At 39.6% G+C, this 13,871-nt stretch overlaps 1 protein-coding gene across 1 annotated transcript; it reads right to left on the minus strand.

Moving 5' to 3' along the window:
* Positions 1-5,076: 5,076 nt before the first annotated feature.
* Positions 5,077-10,704, minus strand: ttc22 (tetratricopeptide repeat domain 22). The gene is made up of 9 exons (XM_085774860.1): positions 10,636-10,704; positions 10,259-10,548; positions 8,231-8,534; positions 7,694-7,749; positions 7,479-7,594; positions 6,952-7,070; positions 6,073-6,234; positions 5,747-5,899; positions 5,077-5,664 (listed from the first exon to the last, which is right to left on the minus strand). Exons 2-9 carry the CDS (start codon positions 10,519-10,521, stop codon positions 5,128-5,130), a joined length of 1,710 nt encoding a protein of 569 aa, XP_085630986.1. The 5' UTR covers positions 10,522-10,548; positions 10,636-10,704; the 3' UTR covers positions 5,077-5,127.
* Positions 10,705-13,871: the final 3,167 nt, after the last annotated feature.

Consider the following 13,871-nt stretch of genomic DNA (forward strand, 5'->3'; position numbering starts at 1 on the left):
GCCATTGTATGAAAGAGCTATAGTTTCTTTTTAATATGACGTTTCAATAACCAGAATGTTTAAAAACAAATAAAAATAGGATTACTTATAACCTGTTTCTTTGAAAATTAGGGGAGCACCAACACATATAAAGGAGGGGGTGGCACTCAGGCAACATTTCAGACCCTGCAACTGTTTATTATACTCCACACCACCACATTGATAACAAAGAGTTTGTCTCCAGTTGCCATAAAATAGGTGAGTCCTCCTTTAACTTTAATGTAACGATAACTTTGTCTTTCCATGTGAACAGATCCATCACACCACAGTTTCTGACGTTACTGCTCAGACACAAAGCTGATGACCCAACAAAGGTTTATTTACTTTTTCATTATTTACATCTGCATTTATTGTTGCTCTGTTTGAAAATTCATAATGTAATTCTCCAGGCAGCAATGTTTTAATTATGAACATTTACAGCTTTTTGCAACTTGCAACATCAAATCATCAAAATGTCCTCAAAATTGCTTTATCATGTTTTAGTTTCAAAGAAAGAAACACAATGTCAGTGAGCAGATCATGTTGGGCCAATTGTTGTTGTTTTTTGGAGGTTTTTTTGTGATCCTAGTGTCCTTCCTCTGCCCCCAGGTTTATTGTAGTCAGTACACAAATGTCTCCACTAATGGAGTTAACAGGATTGCTACAAGATTTTACTACAACTTTTCAAAGACTACCTTACCACTTATTACAAGGAGAATACCAATGGCAGCAAATGTTTACCACACCACTTACTGTACACTGTCTCCTATTGACAGTAAAGACAAATCACAGCTTGAATGTTATGTGTTTTATTGTCGATAAAGAATATTTAGAAAATTAAGTCGATCCAAACATTGACAGCAGTTTGTTAGTAGTGCTGAGAGAAACAGTAGTCTGAGTGATACATTTCTCCACCCCCACCCAATATAATATAACCCACGGTCTCAAAAACAATTTTTCTTCCTCTACCATAGCTCAACAGTGAAACTCAGTGGACAAAGCATGTAAACAGTTTCTCAGTTTTAGTTCACCAACTTCTTTGGCACCCTCTGTTGATTCTCTGATTGCACTGCATGTCAGTAGCTCACAAACTCCTACTACATGTTTTGTAGTATTCATTTAAGGTCACCTCATCATTCAGGCAGATACGTCAGCTTAGTTTCTCTTTTGAATGCAAGAAGAACTGATCATATCTACTGACTCTAAGCGAGAGGACACAATTCAAAAATGGTGACATCTTTGAATTTTGCTCACAAGCCCTCCTTCTGACTTTGGTATTGCCCCCGTCAACCCCACACATGTAGCAAAAAACTTTTACTTGATCTGAGCTAAATCATATTTAATCAATGAACTCAGTATGGAGCCACTATAAATGCAGGCGCTGGAGCTGGCATCACAGGAGCGGGCTGCATGTTGAGGACCACAGCGTTGTTGTTTCGATATTTTAACTCACGATGCATCTGACACCAGGAGCACCACATGCAGAAACAGGAATGTGTGATGTCCTTACAGATAGAGCCCTGCAGGAAAACAAAGCATGAAGGACCCTATCTCTACTACATCATACAGTTATTATCCAAAGTCCAGTTATGTTTCAGTTATGTAGGTTTATGGAAAACATACCAAGCCACTTAATTTGTCTCATTCATATCAATAAAACCTCAATTTCGTAATAATGTGCATGGCTTTTGTTCCCTATACTTCCACTGAAATTACTTTACAGAGGGAGAACAAGGGATAACAATTACAAAGTTCAAATGAATTGGAAATAGGTGAATTCATCCTTTAAATTTAAATATTCTCATACCTTGATGCCATATCTCTCTCGGATGCCAACTCTCAGGGCCAAGGCAACAGGGGGCGCACAACAACAAGATAATCCACAGGCTGCAAGGCATCCAGCAGGGCTGCACATGTCACAAACAGGAAGACAACGGTCCTCTCCAAATTTTTCTGACACTGAGCAGGCAAAGCAGGGACAGCAGAAGAAACCATAGCAACCTGGGAAACAAGCGTTGCAATATAAGCAGCTTTCGATCTATTTTGCCTCGAGTAGATCCTAAAAATATATGATATAAGATCTTGTGAAGTTTAATTCTCACCTGATTCTGGGTCATCACAACAGGCACAGAGTTCAGAGTTCCAGTCTGTCATGTGATATGTTGCCATCGTCGGTTGAACTTTACCACAGAGAGCACAAACATTATAACACATTATAACACATTCATACTCAAGGTCAAGTTCTGATTACATTTTTCAGCTCCTTGTTACATATTTTTTATGTAAATGTGAAGTTGGATATTGCTGGATTCACAGATCATGAGACCTCATCGTGCCCTAAGTAGAATTACTTACTAGTGATATAATTAATGTGACATGCAAGCTAAGGGGCCTTTTGATTTAACAGTGGGGATTGTTATGATGACACATGTATTCACTCTCACTACAGAACCATTAAATTGTGAAAATAAGAAGAATAAAAATGTTAGTTTTAGATTAAATGAGCTATAGTTTTCTGTTTTTTTCTGGTCTTATTGATCACTCAAAGTGTTTTACACTACAGGTCACATTCATCCATTCACTCACTTGTTCATAAAGCATTACATTAAAAATACACTCACATATGATCCTAAATTATATTGAATTAAAAAATTTTGATAATTGATAATGGAGACGGAGCTGTGGATCAAATGACCAACTTTCTGAGTCACAGTCAGCACATATTTTTCTATTTCTGGCCTCAATTTTTTTTATTCATTGATTTATTCAACCTTTATTTTAACTCAATAGAGACCTCATTTATAATGTAGTCAAGCAAAAGGTAAATTAAAATGTCTTTGACACAAGAAACAAAAATGCCAAACCAAACCACAATAAATTCAAGAATGTGTCAAGAAAAAGAACAGGATGAAAACCACAAAAACATGAACAATAATAATAAACTTTACAGTAATTAAGATATATATATATATATATATATATATATAAGGGTGCATAGGGCGCACAGATCAGAGGAGACAGAAATGTCATCTAATTGAAGACTCAATGTGCCCTCAGGATACAGTATGTCAAGGAAGTATTTGTTCCGCGTTACAACTGTATTACTGGAAGAAAGTTATCTTCCTTGTTTGCTAAAACCACACCTGCAGAGTGATGCAAAACACCTGAGCACGTTTTCTAAAAGCCCACATTAAAAGAAAGCACTGGAGTAAAGTAAGGAGGTAAAAGACCAATAAAAGCTTTATAAAATTGATGAAGCTTTTATTGATCTTACTGGTCTAATAAGTAAGTAAAATGTATTCATATAGCACTTTTCTCAGAGAGGACTCGTAGTGGCCTATAGCAGCACGATAAAAAGAAAGAAGATCTGCTAAGTAAGCAGGTGCCTGACCATGGAGGGCTCTGTGTGTGAGCTGAAATCAACGGGGAGCCAGAGTAAGGATGCCAAAACGGGAGCGATATGACTGAATCTATGAGATCTGGACAGAAGCCGAGCAGCAGCGTTCTGGACTATAGAAGTTTTATTGAGACAGGTGAAAAGAGAATTGCAGTATAGTCAAGACGTGAGGAGACAAAAGCATGGGTGATCATTTAGTAAAAACAGGAACGGGTTAGATTTTTAACATTCTCATCAAGAAGCATGGCCTGATCAAATATACAAACAAACACACAGAGGTTTTGCCCAACTTCCTACACAAGTGACAGTGATGTGTTATGATGATTCAATACATCATACACATTAGAGAAACACGTTTTGTACAGGGTTAGTCTGCACTGCATGTTACACATTAGCTGGATCTTATGATGACAACTTCTACAGCAGTGAGATTGAAGACAAAAACTCTTACCTGATCAAGCTGGAAGCGTTGTTATCACCAGGAGAAGATGTAACGATATGCCCCTTGTGTGATGAGTGGCATCTTATGCATGCAGAGAAAGTGACACAAACATGCTGCAGAACCTGACTGTGTGTGCGGTAAGAGGTGGGAGCTAATAGTAGGTAGAACATTATGGTAACAACAGTAGCCTACTAAATACAGATGCCGTAAAGTAGGTTGGCACTCCACATTTTTCTGAAGTTGCATTTGCACTCAGTTGGACTTCTGCAATTCCCCCTTTTCCCCACAGTCCTTTTGAAATCTGGACTGTACGATTTTCAATTGTTGGCGTTCACATTATTATACATAGTGAAGACAAATCTGCTTGATTTTCATGTGTTTTATTGTGAATAACACATATTTAGAAGCAGATGCAAATCCAAATACTTACATAACTGTATTTTAAAGGTTGACCTCTCAATCTCCATTCAACAAAATATAACGTACTTTTGTGAGATTGTAGAAAAACAGTTTAATAACACAATGAACAAGAGGCTTTGTGAGTCAGGGTTGGTCAATTCAAAGTTTTTGTAAGCATACACCCTTGTATCACTACCTCTACTGTATAACAAAGCTCAAATATGAAACTCCTTACCCTGTAACTTTTTTATTTGTTTTTCTCTCTTCTTATTTATTTATTAACAAATAAATATAGGGGGTATTTGTTTGATAAGATGCTGCTTGTTGAATTTCAACAACCAACTGTAATGGCCATTGTATGAAAGAGCTTTGGTTTCCACACCACCACATTGATATCAAAGAGTTTGTCTCCAGTTGCCATAAAAGGGGTGAGTCCTCCTTTAACTTTAATGTAACGACAACTTTGTCTTTCCATTGTGAACAGATCCATCACACCACAGTTTCTGACGTTACTGCTCAGACACAAAGCTGATGAACCAACAAAGGTTTATTTACTTTTTCATTATTTACATCTGCATTTATTGTTGCTCTGTTTGAAAAGTCATAATGTAATTCTCCAGGCAGCAATGTTTTAGTAGTAAAATTATAAACATTTACAGCTTTTTGCAACTTGCAACATCAAATCATCAAAATGTCCTCAAAATTGCTTTATCATCATGTTTTAGTTACAAAGAAAGAAACACAATGTCAGCGAGCAGAGGTTGGGCCCGTTTTTTTTTTTTTTTGAGTGACACACTCACCTGCCTGGCATCAGTTTATTGTTTTTAATAGATGACAGGAGAAAGAAGTGTATCTACTTAAGTCATTTCCCTCATGTGAAGGAGTAAGACTTTGCAATCTGTCTCTTCTTAGCCAGTTGTTTGGGCACCACTGTGTCCAGCAGCCTCCTCACTAGATCCAGCCTGCCGGTCCTGATCAAGGCCTTGGATAACTCTGTGACGTCCTCTGTGTGAGTCCTGTAAAGGCACCTCAGCTCTGCCTTCACAACGTCCTTCGGGTACCTCTCCTCTGCCTTTTGCACCCACGTCTCCAGCTGGGAGATGGCAGGTCTGGGATCAGGGCCTCCCTGCATGAACACAGCCAGGAGGGCCTGCAGGAGGCAGCGCAGGGCTGTGGTGTCCGTGCTCCCTTGCCTCTCCAACTCCACGGCCTGTTTGAAGCAGTCTGCGGCGTTCTGCTCCTCGCCCTTCAGCAGGAGGCAGCGTCCTCTGAGCACGTGGAGGTCTGGCAAGCTGTCTCCCAGCTTAGACTGTAGTGCATGGGACAAACTCACCAACGCACTGTTCACTGCACTCTCATCCACCAAGAGGCTCTCCCGCAGCGCGTCCACCCCCATGTAGTAATACACCTGGAGACAAAGATGTGGATCTGAAAACTCTGTTGCTGCACAAAATCTGTTAACCTGACTTCTTATCTGTTTACACCTTTACCTGTGCCATCTCTAGGTGAGTCCGCAAACATGGATGCACAGTCAGGACCTTGTCCAGGTCATTTCTGGCCTCAGTTAGCCTCTGTCGGTCTGGGATTCCACCTTCATTATGTTTTGCCCTTTCTAGATCCCTGACGTAGAGCATCATATTGATCTAAAAGGAACAAATTCATGAATATTTGTAGTAAACACTATTTTCTTAACATATTCATTATTCATTTTTTGCACACCAACTTCAATTTTGGGGGCATTTAAGGGATTTCACATCGACTCATGCTGGCAGCCTCAGTTTTGGCACTGACGTGATGCACTATACGACTGCAGTACCTTGGCGCGGGTGCAGTAAGCCTGCCAGTTGAGCTCTGGGTCTGGCAGCACACTCAGAGCCATGTTGCTGATCCCTGTGGCCATCTCATATTTTCCCAGCAGATAGAAGACCTTGGCTAGAAGGTTCAGGATGAGCGCATCATCACTGGCCATGTTTATGGCCTGAAGACACAGAGACAGTTGTATGTTTTAGTGGAGCTGAAGCATACATTGGTCTATAGTTTGCTGTTGTCACTGGAAATCTGTAAAAAGTATTTCATCAGAGCATTGTGATGAAACGTAATTCAGCTTGAAGGGGAGTACACTTGGTTGGAAATTTTTCGAATCAATAAAACTGATACAGCTTAAAATTATTTACTGATTTGATTGGGATCTCAACAACCTGCAGCATGTGAACATGAAACAGTAACACATACAAACTGTACAGATACTATTGCTAACCACACTACTACTAGAAAAGCAAACCACCAACATAACACAACATAATTGATAGTGATCACAAATTAGAAAAACAAATGAACTAATGATTGAGCAGTAACTTACATCCATTTTTGTGAGTTTTAATGTTATTTGTCTTCTACTACCTGCTGTGGATGTATATTTGCATTTTATTCTACACTATATTATAGTATATTTTAAACCAATGTCCACTTACTTTTATTATATTGATACAATACACAGAATAAAATAGAATAAGTGACTAACAAGAAAATATAATTTGCAAAAGTCAAATTAAGTAAGTTATTAAATAAAACTCTCCGCTCTCCCTAACACCAGTGGAAAAAGCATTTCGGAGCAGGTCGATGTAAAATAATCATTGTCTATTTTTTCCAGCTAGTTTACTTATTATTTGATGAGAGAATGAAACACTGAACTTACAGTCCCATAGCAGGACAGAGGATCTGAGGCAGAGAATCCACAGTCGTGTATAGACATGGGCACAGTGCTGAACTCTTCCTTCCTCTCCAACATGATGCCAATGTAACACCAGGCCAGAGCTGAGGACAGAGATCCAATTGTTTTCTTTAAGCATTCAGTCTCCTTAGTTAAGAAATAGTACACACGTTTCTGAACTGAAATCTGGTCCATATCCAATAGATTGCAGGACAATGGAGGCATAATAATTTCCTCTTCTTTCCTCTGTAGCTCAGGTGCTTGTATGTCACTTGTCCTTTGATGTTACAGTAATTATATTTAACTTATCTGACTGCTTATACTAAGATACATCAGTATTGTAAATGTATCATAGTCTAATGATATAATAGTTTACATTACATGTAATAGATTATTTTACAGTGATTTATTGCAGCTTTTGCAGCAGAGTTGTGTTGCATATTCTCCATAATGCCTCTACATGTAAGCTGCAGCAGAGCAGATATAATCACACCGAACCACACCGTGTTTACCTCTATGTTGTGTTTTCTCAGATTCAAGTGTTTCTTTGAGAAGCCTCAGTCCCTTGTTGTAATGAGAAAGTCTGGAGTATTCAGAGTCGTCTTTGCTCTTTACTATGTTGTCCAGTCTGCACAGCAGGGAGAGAGCGATTAGGTAAACATCAACATTAATATCACTGTGTTTTATATTTTTTTAAATCAAAATCTTTTGATGGTCAGTTTTGTACCTTACATAGATGGTCGCCATTTTAAAATACCAGCTCCGTTTTTCCTCGATCGGTATCTGAAAGAAATCATGCCCTCAATAAAGACTGAAATTACGTTGTCTAAGCAGGAATAACAGGAACTCGCTCTTACTCTCAAATGACGATAGGTTTTCTCATGTCTCCATCTGTGCCCCATCTTATATGACCCATGATTTTGGGACATAAACAGAAAACCAATTTGATTCGGAGTCTACTTTTATTTTATCTCCAAATTAATGTGGGGAAAGCAGAGCCATCTCCTCTAACTTCAGCAAGACTTCTCAGGGAAGATGAGTCACGGAGAAACAAATCAAATAATAAAATGATGAGTAACACTGCATGATTAAAGTGACAACCAATACAGTCCCTGAAAGCTCATGAATCAGAGACTGGTGCATTAAGAGTCATCTAACCAGTTGTTGTTTTAGAGATCCTCCTCAAATTATCATTCTACATGTCGATGATTTAGCTCCTAAATAGACTTTTAACAGCTTTATCCTGTGTGTGTTTCCTCCTCACCAGTTGTCCTCCATGCACCATGGCTCTGTTGTACAAGGTCAGCGCTGTGGTCAGTCTCTCTCTCAGGTCATCCTCGCTGTCCAGCTCCACATCGTATGGATAAGCGTAGGCCTGTTCAGCCATGCAGCGGGACGCCAGAAGTCTGCTCTCCTCCTGAGAGGCCTCCCCCCCACTATCTAAGCCCATGAGGTGAGACACCTTCTCCACACACTCCCCTGCATCCAGCTCCCTCTGCAGCTTGTCGTACACGTAGCCCAGGTTGGCCCAGGCGTTGAGGTTCCCAGGGTCTTCTTTACAAATGTTTCTGAAAGGCCAAGACACACAGAAACAGAGGTTTTAGAAAGATCCCCTGTGTGTTGATTGGTTGGTTGGTTGGTTGGTTGGTTAGTCCACCTCGTTTCTTCAGACTGAAATTTCGCAAGATTTATTGATTGGATTACTATGACAAATTTATAAACATCCATGGTTCCCAAAGGATGAATCCTTTGCGGATTTTGGTGATTGGATGAATTTTACTTTTGTGCCACCATTAGGTTGAAATTTTGTATTTTAGTGTAGTGTTGTATTTAGTACATTCATGTTATGTTATGTTATGTTATGTTATCTTAATTTTTTTTTATATTGACATCATAGGTACACTGAGACTGTCCCAGTGGACAGACCAGATGCTTTGCTTGGGTGTGTACAGTATAGCACATGTGCTAATTTTCAACACCAGTCCATTGGTTTCATGATCACAACAATAATAATAGTGATGATGATGATGATGATAATAATAATAATAATAATAATAATAATAATAACAATAATAATAATAATAATAATAATAATAATAATCATCATAATCATAATCATAATCATAATCATAATCATAATAATAATAATAATAATAATAATAATAATAATAATAATAATAATAATAATAATAGAAAGGAAAAAAATGTCTACATTAGGATGAACCTGAGTCACTTTGGTGATAGAACAAGAACTTGCAAAACTAATAACAGTCCATCCTACTCGTCCTATGTGTTTAATGTTAATTAGCAAATGTTAGCATTGTCACTGTGGATGTACAAGCCTGCTGATGTTTAGCTGAAGGCAACACAGTGCCAAAACCACACAGAAGTGCTCGGTTAACTCTTGTTAACTGTTGTAGTTGACTAACAATAGGTTTTCCATTGAGCTTGGTATTTGAACTCTGATAACATAACAGCTAATAGCATTGATACCTTTGCTATTATTTTGTTAGGAAATATGGTTACAACTTCTCCTTCTTCTTATGAGGAATATTAGAATGCCAGAGTGAAGTTGACCTTTGACCTTTAAGGTGTAGAACTGCATCACTTCAGCATGTTGAATTATGGCCAAAAATATGTTTTGTGACACAGTGAACGTTTGTGCCAAATTTGAAGAAACTCCCACAAGGCGTTTGGGACACAGACAGATGGACAGATGGATGGATGGACCCAAACCCCCAAAACACAGGCCATGGCTGCCCCCAGGGCAGGGGTGTAAAGCAGGGGCACAAGAACACATGTCTACCTCAGATGTAAGATGTAATCTAAAAACCTAAAATAGCATTATTTATAGCCGACAAACATCTATTATATTAAGCATTAAACAAAATAATACAACACAAGAACACAAAGTACACTTAACAGACATGAAATCAGGTGATGGGTAGTAGTATACTACATCAGCCTATGTGCAGACAACCAGGTTTGTCACCCCCGCTTTTGTTGATGGTACTTGATTATTATTATTTTTTTTTTCATGAGACATATGTTATTCAACATGTTGCATAAGTGACTCACTCTCGGTCATCATCTACACTGTAACTGTGTAATATAATGTGAATTTTCAACACGGTGGTGCTTTAATATCATTGCCAAAAGGTCAGATTAGTTTTTTGTGCTGGACGTTCAGTGTGTAGTGGTTCTAGGTGAGCTCATAAAGGCGAGGCATGTGCAAAACACAAATTTCAACATCACAAAGTGCTGTCACAGTGACAGTGTGTCTTGTCTTCACCTGAATATTTCCTCGGCTGTGTCCAGCTCCTCCAAGTGAAAAGCCAGCAGACCCTGGAGATTTCGGACAGCGTACTGTAGATATCCAGTTTCGGCCTCTAGCTCTCCCCACAGACTTTCCTGTTTTAAAAATGTATCCCTGTGTCGCAGCTTTACAGGCCCGACCGGATCACAGTTGAGGTTGAGATCCAGATGGAAGTGTCCAGGGATAAAGTCCATACCCTCAAAGAGAGACTCAATGTCATCTGTGCTGTCTGCTTCCATGGCCTCCAGCTCCTCCTGCTCTCCAACCTGTTATAAGAATAAACTTTAATACACAAAAGGGGAAAAAATCCTGTCTGTATATATTTTAATCAAAGATCCGACACAAGAACATACCTTTACCTCCTCACCCGATAGTTTGCTGTCTACTGGGACAAGATCCACCCACCTCTGTCATTCGTGTGCATACTGGTTGAACAGGTTATGCTCAGCAGTGACTAGGGAGTGGAGTGTAGGGGGAAGCCAGTGAGGTGCAACCATAGGTAAACATGTTCTACACCTGGTACTACACCTTTTAATATTATATATCTTGATACTGATTCATACCGTTCTTGTAATGCATATATACATCAAATCTAGTCATCTCGAATCAGCTGTCCCTCTGAAAATGGAGATTACAACACTTCTGAGTTGTGCTTCCTCTGCTCTGTGTCTCTTTCTCTGTGACCGTTTGGCTCTGTAACAGAAATAGCAGCTACAATTCCTCAAAGTCCAAACTGACAGGATGATATTTTCTTTATCTATTTATGTCCTGAGTTTTGTAAAAACTGTTTTCAAGCATTGTTTTGGAGAATGTTTCAGCTGCTTTAGCCCCTCTGCTCCTGCCTGTGTCAGCTGTAGCCAACCCAAGAATGTGAACCATCAGGCTCAGTGTGTCATAGAAGACACTGATGGAAACTCAGTCAGAAACTGTTATTACTTAATGTTTATGTGGCCTTTTATTTCCACAAAACAATGTAATTTCACATAAAAAACATGAAGCAGTATGATAAGCTGTTTACAGAGCAGCTGGGAGTAAAAACGTGGAGGAGAGATCAACAAAAGCAAACAATGACTGTGTGACTTGTTATGCTGCAAGTCACCATGTTATCTGTCATCTTCAACATCTGATACACACCATGATAAGCACATTTTTCTGGTTCCTGAATGTTTTGCATACTAACCCAAACTCTTCTATCAGAGGGTAAACTTCATTAATGACCAATCAGAACAGAAGGGAAGAGGTGTTGAGTTGCTGTAAACCCAACGTCACATTCAAGTGCCTTGGGCTTTTAAGGGGCAAACATCAAAAGTGTCTCCCAGTCCCCACCAAGTGTAAACTCTCCAAGGACAAATTGACAAAGAGCCTCAGAACATAACGGACCTTGGGAGAGCCAACTCAAAGAGATCAGTCCTCCTCTGGCAGCTTGTAACATAGGAGACATATAAAAATAAAACTAAGAGTAATTTAGATATAATGAGACCTGGTTCAAAGAGATAAATACTAGGCGAGCTAGACCCCATATGTAGGTCGTCTTTGCAAGCAGCTCGTTCTAACCCATAGTTATGTTTCGTAGTTGTCTAATGGAAGTAGTAATTAAAAAGTCAAGCAATGTAGGCGTATATAGAACAACGCAGTCTGCGTTATGAAGAAGTTGGTTGTGGATGGGTGCGTCAACAAATCACAAGACTTTCACACTGTAGTGTGTTTATTTTCTGATTCTAACTCATCGTTTTAAAACTGTTTTATTTTTTATACACAACCTGTTTGTTGATTTACCCATGTTGGTGAAGGCTCTAACTCCTGTGGGTAACGCCGTCGCCCAGGGATAGGGATGGGATGACTGGACTGTATGGTGGTTCAGGTTGGAGGCATTTTGCCTACAGGTGGAACTGTAGAGATGAATAGCACATGTTTCCACGTCCCTGTAGGTGGGTGATGGGTTAGGTGGTAAAACGATATGTCACAGAAATATGCAGGAGGAACTGCCGAGAGCATGAGTGGTATGCAAATCCATAAAAAAATGAATATGTAATTGTTGTGGAAAACAGATGCTTGCAAAAAGAAACCTAACCCATCTAAAAAAAAAAGAATGGAGCCTTATTTGGCAGCAGTGGACCATCAGCCCACAGGGCGCACAGGTCAATGAGAGTAGTCGTCCTTAAAGCTGCGTACACACACCTGTATTTTGATGTGGATAGAAACTGGATCGCCACAACAAAAGCCTCACTGAGGTTTGAATCAGAGCTGAACCCACAGTTGCCCGAGCTCCCATCAGGATGCGTTGCATAATGTGTGTTTGATACAGTACAGTAGATCAGCCCCCAAGTGGGCGGCCCTCTTCCATTTGCACCATGTGGGTGTGCAGAAATCTGAAAATGTTCTCTCGACAACGGTTGCCATGGTGGTCATCATGGATACCAGGCTGATTGCATAGTAACATAATGACTACGGATGCTTGTTTTTGTGGCTGTGCAACCCAGCGCAGCGCAGCGCGGCCGGCGAGGACAGGGTTTCAACAGCATTTCCACAGTAGCCTATAGACTTTAAATTCCAGCAGCTATAAGGAACAAAACAAAGGTATTATGGGGGAGATGTTGACCCCTAATAATCCCCCCTAGTCTTCACAGCGCTCCCCTGTAAAGTGGGATTAGGATATGTGTCCCACATACTGGCAAAGGTTCTTTTGCTTTCAAACTAACCCCTTGTTAACCCACTTAATTGGTTTGGTGTCTGTCTTAATTCCTGACACTGAGGCAGAACAATACAGCAGGGACATGAACTATTTGATATATGAACAGGACCTGTCCTCTGACCAGTTTTACACAGCATCCAAATGTATTTGTTTATGTCATGGCAAAGCTTGTAATGGAAGTCAACTACTTAATCTAATTTTCCTAAGAAATAGCTCAAATTCAAATCATTATTGTAATATTATTATGTTATCATATTATTTGGTATACATTTGAAGCACTAGACACAATCACTAACATTGGAAAGTTGGCTTGCTAATAATGTGTATAACTTGAATACAGGTTAATTAGGAGATCAGAGACCATGCATCAAAGTTCTCCAAATTCCATCTCTGCAGAAACATGACATTTACAATGACAGGAGCATAACATGTGAAATTTGGGGCCCCTCACGAGATGTGACACTGAATACAAAGGAACATGGGATCAGAGGAAACCCCCACTAATGCCAGTCTTTGTACCTTACCATCCGCTCACTCTGAGCTGAGCTCTCTCCGTCCATTAACACCTTTTTTATCTCTTTAATATCTGAGCGTAATACTGCTCTGCATCGCTCATAAGAATAGAGGGATTTAACAACCTAGTATATGCTGTAGGACAGGTCCACCCCCACTACAAACAGAAACCTCACAGTGGCATCAAGGCTTCATGTCACATCAGAAAAACCGAGACAGCAATAATCCACCTCAGATCCTGATCTTGCTCTTAAACCATTGCTATTTAATACTGACGTGACGTCCATCCCCCTTTTTTTGCAGGCTCCCTCCTTATCCCTTTTATTCTCCTGAGACACACTAGTACATTTAATTAGTGCTTATAGCTGAGAACTCCTCCATCTT

The sequence above is a fragment of the Trachurus japonicus genome, chromosome 4 (genome assembly GCF_045865225.1).
Source record: "Trachurus japonicus isolate A0001 chromosome 4, Traja_1.0".
Taxonomy (NCBI): Eukaryota; Metazoa; Chordata; class Actinopteri; order Carangiformes; family Carangidae; genus Trachurus; species Trachurus japonicus.

Bases quoted from the DNA above. Each gene is read 5' to 3' on its own strand.
- ttc22 (XM_085774860.1), bottom strand. From the start codon at position 10,521: ATGGAAGCAGACAGCACAGATGACATTGAGTCTCTCTTTGAGGGTATG. The intron at 7,071-7,478 runs GTAAACACGGTG...CTCTGTCCTCAG, and splicing joins TGAGAAAACACAACATAGAG to CTCTGGCCTGGTGTTACATT. The intron at 5,900-6,072 runs GTACTGCAGTCG...TGTTCCTTTTAG, and splicing joins CTTACTGCACCCGCGCCAAG to ATCAATATGATGCTCTACGT.